The sequence below is a fragment of the Alligator sinensis genome, unplaced genomic scaffold, assembly GCF_000455745.1.
Source record: "Alligator sinensis unplaced genomic scaffold, ASM45574v1 scaffold1581_1, whole genome shotgun sequence".
Classification (NCBI taxonomy): Eukaryota; Metazoa; Chordata; order Crocodylia; family Alligatoridae; genus Alligator; species Alligator sinensis.
In genome coordinates this window covers 701611-707643 of record NW_005842641.1, presented here as the reverse complement: position 1 = coordinate 707643, position 6033 = coordinate 701611, and the positions used below count along the sequence as shown (strand labels likewise).

Here is a 6033-nt window from a genome sequence, read left to right as displayed (position 1 = left end):
CCGTCCCCCTCCCCAGCCGGACGCCTCAGCAGCGGCTTCTGGCCCGGGACCATGTGACTGCCCCGGTGCAGGAAGCTCAGGTAAGGAGGTGGAGGGGAAGGGCAAGGAAGGAGCTGGTGTGGAGCATAGGGAAAAGTGGCCCCTCCCCTGCCCTGTGGCCACGCTCCCTGCTGCAGGTGCTTGCAGCCCTCACAGGGCTGTCCTGAGCAGGCACAGGCAGCCCCATGTGGGCTGCAAGCGGCTGCAGTGCGGGGCGCCAGCCACAGGGTGGGTGAGGGGCCAGTTTTCCCCTGCACTCAGCACCAGCTTGTAACCTGCCCCTGCTGCCAGCCTGGGTCCCATGCTGGCTCTGGGCTCGCCCATCTGGGCTGCGCACAGTGGCAGCAGCTGCAGCCCCTCCGCTTGCTGTGCCAGGCAGTGTTTGCTGCTGCTGCCCACCTGGAGCATGTGCCACATTAGGCTGCGGTGAGGCTGGCAGTGCCACCTCTGGGCTGCCCAGCACATGAGCTCCGGACAGGCAGCAGCAGCAAACACTGCCTGGCACAGCAAGCGGAGGGGCTGCAGCTGCTGCCACTGTGCGCAGCCCAGATGGGTGAGCCCAGAGCCAGCATGGGACCCAGGCTGGCAGCAGGGGCAGGTTACAAGCTGGTGCTGAGTGCAGGGGAAAAGCAGCCCCTTGCCCGTCCCATGGCCAGCACCCCGCACTGTAGCTGCTTGCAGGCCGCATGGGGCTGCTGTGCCTGTTCAGGACAGCCCTACGTGGCCTGCGAGCGGCTGCAGCAGGGAGCACCAGCCACGGGGTGACCAAGGGGCCGCTTTTCCCTGTGCTCCGCACCAGCTCCTTCCCCGCCAGCAAGCAGGGGGTCAGGGCTGTGCACTGCCTCCCGCCTGTACCGGGGGGCTGGGGGGCACTGGGAGTGAGCGGGTGTGGGACCACAGGGCCCGCACTGGTGTCCCAGGGCCAGTGCCAGCAGGGTCCAAAGCCGGGCAGCAGAGGTACAGGGTCTCAGCCAGGAGGGGCTCTATGGAGCCGGGCCAGCTCCCCCATCTCCCTGCTGGTGCAGCCCAGCCTGGCTCCACAGACCCCTGGCAGCCTGCACCCCACATGACCCTACCGGTGCTGGCCCTGAGACATTAGTCCCAAGACATTGGTCCCAAAATGGTGACCAGGAGGCGGGGCACCCGTCAAGGGGCAGGGCTACCCATGCGGCCCTTGACAGCTTGCCAAAATTGGGTATGCGGCCCTCCACCCTAAATAATTGCCCACTCCTGTAATATAGCATCATAATACTATGATGATGCATGATGTCAGAGCGGTGTATATCTCAAAGGTGGTTTTAACCAAGGTTGTGATTAGTTGGAGCAGAAGAAACTTTGTAAATTATGTTTCAAAGACTGTGTATAGCACTTTATTTATTAATATCCATGTCAGGCATACAATTCACTATGATCAGAAATCCTACAATAAGTAACCTTCCTTCTGCCATTTTTTGGTCGCTGAATTGCAGTACACAATTATTATTCTTGAGGCATTCAATGTTGAAATGTGGTTCAAAAATATGGATTCTTCATGTTAGCTACCACCAGTTTAATAGAGAAATGAGCTAGTAATCCCAGCCTGCAGTACTTTACCTTAACTAAGCAAATTTGATAACACCTTGTCCTGATATGTATAATTTTTGCAGGCCACACTTTAGTATCAAAAAATGAGGACAGTCACAATCTGTTCCATACTATTTATAGCAGTTGGCACTCTCAAGATCCTGGCAAATTGCCAGTGTAGCCATTAGTACAAAAACAATCTAACCAATCCTTTTCAAATAGCACACAGTGGAGCCTGCTACAACAGTGGACTCCCCTCCATGTAAAGAGCCACGTGACATCAAGGGTAAAATCTGGATTTCAAAGCACCAAGCAGTTATGCTTCAAACCGTTTCCCAAATTGGAAAAAAAGAGACAGACAGGCAGACAGACAGACCCACAGACAGACAGACATCTTCAATATGTCAAACATGCATCAGAGCCAGATGGCCACTAAAACAGTTTGATGCAGGAGTCTGCAATCATCATAACCGTGGATACAGAATGAGAAAATCCAAGTGGCATAGAATTATTTAAACATTTGAAATACAAAATAAACCTTGCAAAAAATGCTTACCTGGTAATCAGGCTTTGTGAAGTAATCTAAATTGGAGATATGATCTAGAAAGATGTTGAATTCTTGAGGCAGATGTTTCAACATGAGCCGATGCTCATACCTCTCTTTAATAGAGCCCACTTGCTCCTAGGAACAATTAAAACAGAAAACCCTCCATTAGCATAACTCCATTCTCAGCTGCAGAATAATCACACCATATATCTCAAAGGATGTGCAATATCCTTGGTGGGATGTGGGAGGAGTTAATTAATCCTTTGGGATATGATAGGACCAGAACTCCTATCATTGCCCTAGATGCCTGATGTAAAATGTTTTACAAAGACTCAATTTCAATATCTAAATTCTAATTTCATTTACTTTTCTTTTGATTTTGTTTGACACCACTGTATATGATTAGCCATCATGACTCTTAACAAATTATGGACACACATTTACGTTCTTTAATCCACCTCTACTTAGTAGATTTTTAGGATGCTGTTCAGTCCAATAACATTATGCCTGTAGTTTCTGAGGTCAGAATAGTAGGAGCAATCTTCAGTGCAGAACACCTTCATTTACTAGTATAACCACGTATATGAAGAAGTGCTTTTCTCAAAGAAGTACCACATTTATTTGAATCCAAAATGACCCTGAATTTAAGACAACCCCCCCAAAATTAGATTCTATATACAAAAAAATTATAAATTATAAGTAATAAATATATATATATAAAAAACTATACATTTGTATAATGTTCCATGTATAGAATCTAATTATTGATTAATTAGAGTCATCCCCCAATCCCTGCAGGGGGGAGGCAGATGTTATCGGAAGGTCAAGTGGCTTGCCCCCTGCTTATGCCTGCCCTCCCTGCCCCTGCCTTACCTCCTGCAGCCGCTGGGATCCACCTTTCTCCCTCAGCCTCTGTTCCCTCCTCTTACCCTTGCTTTGTACTGACAGGCTCTGGCCCTATTCTCTGCCCCCGCATTGCTGCTACAGGGGCTAGGCTAGGGCCATGCTCAGTGACCCAGACTACAGTGTGCATGGAGTCTACCAGAGTGGAGCAAAGGTAAGGCAGAGGGAAAGGGGCAGGCATGGGAGCTGAGGCCACGTGGATTGAGTGGAAATGAGGGAACGAGGCTATAGGGAGGGTTTGCAGGGTTCAGAGGCAGCAGGGAGGGGGGAAGGGACAGGCAGCATCTGCAGCTATAGCCAGACCCTGGACAGGGGCTGGGACTTGAGCCACAGCAGCCAACTGTCCCCTCAGCCCTTTCTTATGCAATTGTAAGATAAGGAGCGCCCCCTCCTCCCCATGTTAAATGGGGGGGGAAAAACCATCTCTTAGAATTGAGTAAATATGGTAACTGATTCAGTGCATCAAAAGTTGTTTTTTCTTTGTGTCTCCTGTATGAAAACTGCTTCATAGCACAGCCACAGATCAACCGGGTTAAATGCATCCAGTAATACATAGTGAATGCCTGTTTCCCAAATGGACCATCAACCTAGAAATGAAATTTTATAAGTAAGGCACAGGAAGGCAAAAGGCACTGATCTGCATATAGAGTAACAGATGCATGCTTACATTTTTTCCCTCATTTCTCAATCCATGGGTCACAAGAATATCTGAAAGGGTTGCGAACAAACTTTCAAAATAGATTCTCCTTTAAAAGAGAAAAATTTGGGAAAGGGTGGTTTTCCCTTGCAGGATGGCAGAGTTCCAGCCTCCAAAGGGCTACTTGGGGCCCCCCATGCTCTCCTCACCCCTGCCCCACACACTGAGTCAGGACTGGCCATCAATGTTTAAAATGAGTCCTAGAACAAAAAACGTTGAGAACCACTGCTCTATAATACATATGTAAAAGTATAAGCTCAATCTAATTCATATACCAACTGTCTTGAATATATATTTTAACACGCTATAAAATGTTATGACATATCAGTGCTGTGAAGTGAGAAAACACTAGAAACAATTATGTAACACTGATTCATAACATTTTCATGATTCTTGGATGGAATCTGTGTGAAAATATTTGTGCACAAACTGAAGCAAATTTTCCCTAGTCCCCCCTTTACCTTGTCTTTTATTTTCCTCCAAGGCAGTTGTCCAACCACAAACTCCACCAACATGTAGAACAGAGACCAGAGGTCATCATGTCGCCCCATTTCCTGTGAAAATGAAATGGGTGTAATTTTGTTAAACCTAGGGAGTGCCATTCTTGACCTTACTTATCCAATCAGAGCTAAAGAGCTTAGCTAAATCCTGCATTTCTCTAGAGACACCACTATTGTGTGTTCACAACAGAACTGCTTTAAATTTTAAAAAAATGTCAAAACCCTTGGGTACCTATACACAAGCAGCAAGGCTGCTCCGACGCGCTATAATGGCAGCATGTTGGAGCAGACTCAATTAACTGAGTCTACTGGAGCTTGGTAATTACTGTGATTTAGCAGCCTCCAGCATCTCATGTATCAACATTCCTGCATTTCAAAATGGCAGTGGTGGTGCTTTAACTAAAGATCATTTGATGAGCTTTAGTTAAAGTGCCCTCACCATCATTTTGAAGTGCAGGGACACTGATACACAAGATGCTCCGAGCACTTTACTTAGAGCACTCTCAGAGCTGCTCTAATTAAAGCGCCCCCCTTCTCCCCTCCCCACTCCGGGAACATGTGTATAAACATCCCTAATAATTAAAAAAGGAACTACTGGAGCTACAAAAACACTACCTGCTTTTCTCACAACTTCAGAAAGTAGAATAATAAATCAGAAGGGGAAATATGTTAAAATACAGTTACAATATACAATTTACTATGAAGTGCAATCCCACTACACTGTCTGTAGAAGATTATTCCAATTTCTCCATCACAGTATGGTCATGGACAGACATATCCTTTAAGTGTTCCAAAAAGTAAGGGTGCAGACATATTTGGCCAATGAAGCACTTAAAAAATGACTGCTCTGCTTCAACAATGACCTGGGAAAAAACAGTAACAACTCTGAAGGGCTTCATGTTACATTTGCACTTTTCAACAGAGTGAAACAAAGAGCTGGTTGGTCTACCTACATCCCCCAGTGCTCCATGACCCCCGCACCCCATGCTCTTAGGAGCCTCCTTTGGTATTCACAGTGAATTACACTGTTCAAGGATCAAAGGACCTGGCTGGCATATGACCTGGCTCGCCTTACTGGACCTGCATTGGCAATGGGGGATGATATGGTAGGAGACCTACAGATCAGTGGTCACCTGGGGGACAGTGATCACCAAATAATAGAATTCACCATAAGACATCAAGTGGGTAAGGTAACTAGTAGGGTGAAAGTGCTAGACTTTAGGAAAGCTGATTTCAATGAACTCAAGCATTTAGTCAAGGATGCACTGCAGAGTAAGAGTTTTAAAGAGATGGGAGCCCAGGAAGGGTGGCTGTGCCTTAAGGAAATGATCCTTCCAGCACAGAGGTAGACGATCCCGATGCAGGGAAAAAGGGGGAAAGGGGCCAAGAGTCTTCCTTGGCTGACCAGAGAAATCCAGAGCAGTCTACGGGCTAAAAGGGGGGCATATAAAAAGTGGAAACGGGGAGAGATTACTAAAGAGGAGTATACCTCCTCTGCTCACGCTTGTAGGGAGGCAGTTAGACAGGCCAAAGCTAGCATGGAGCTGAGGATGGCATCCCAAGTTAAGGATAACAAAAAATTGTTTTTTAGATATACAGGGAGTAAAAGGAAGGCCCAGGGTGGAATAGGACCCCTACTAAATGGGCAGAAGCAATTGGTGATGGACAGGGGGGACAAGGCTGAACTCCTCAATGAGTTCTTTGCCTCAGTGTTCCTAAGTGAGGGGCAGGACAAGGCCCTCACTGGGATTGTAGAGAGGCAGCAGCAAGGCGCCAGACTACCA

At 47.3% G+C, this 6033-nt stretch overlaps 1 protein-coding gene across 6 annotated transcripts in view; it reads right to left on the bottom strand.

Moving 5' to 3' along the window:
• The window catches only part of TTBK2 (tau tubulin kinase 2), a 171699-nt gene that overhangs the window by 74797 nt on the left and 90869 nt on the right, over positions 1–6033 (bottom strand). For all 6 annotated transcript variants that reach the window (XM_025215335.1, XM_025215333.1, XM_025215334.1 and 3 more), the window contains 2 exons: positions 4211–4303; positions 2159–2284 (listed from right to left, as the gene is read on the bottom strand). In XM_025215335.1, coding sequence (XP_025071120.1) covers positions 2159–2284; positions 4211–4303 — 219 coding nt within the window. The remainder of the gene's footprint in view (positions 1–2158; positions 2285–4210; positions 4304–6033) is intronic.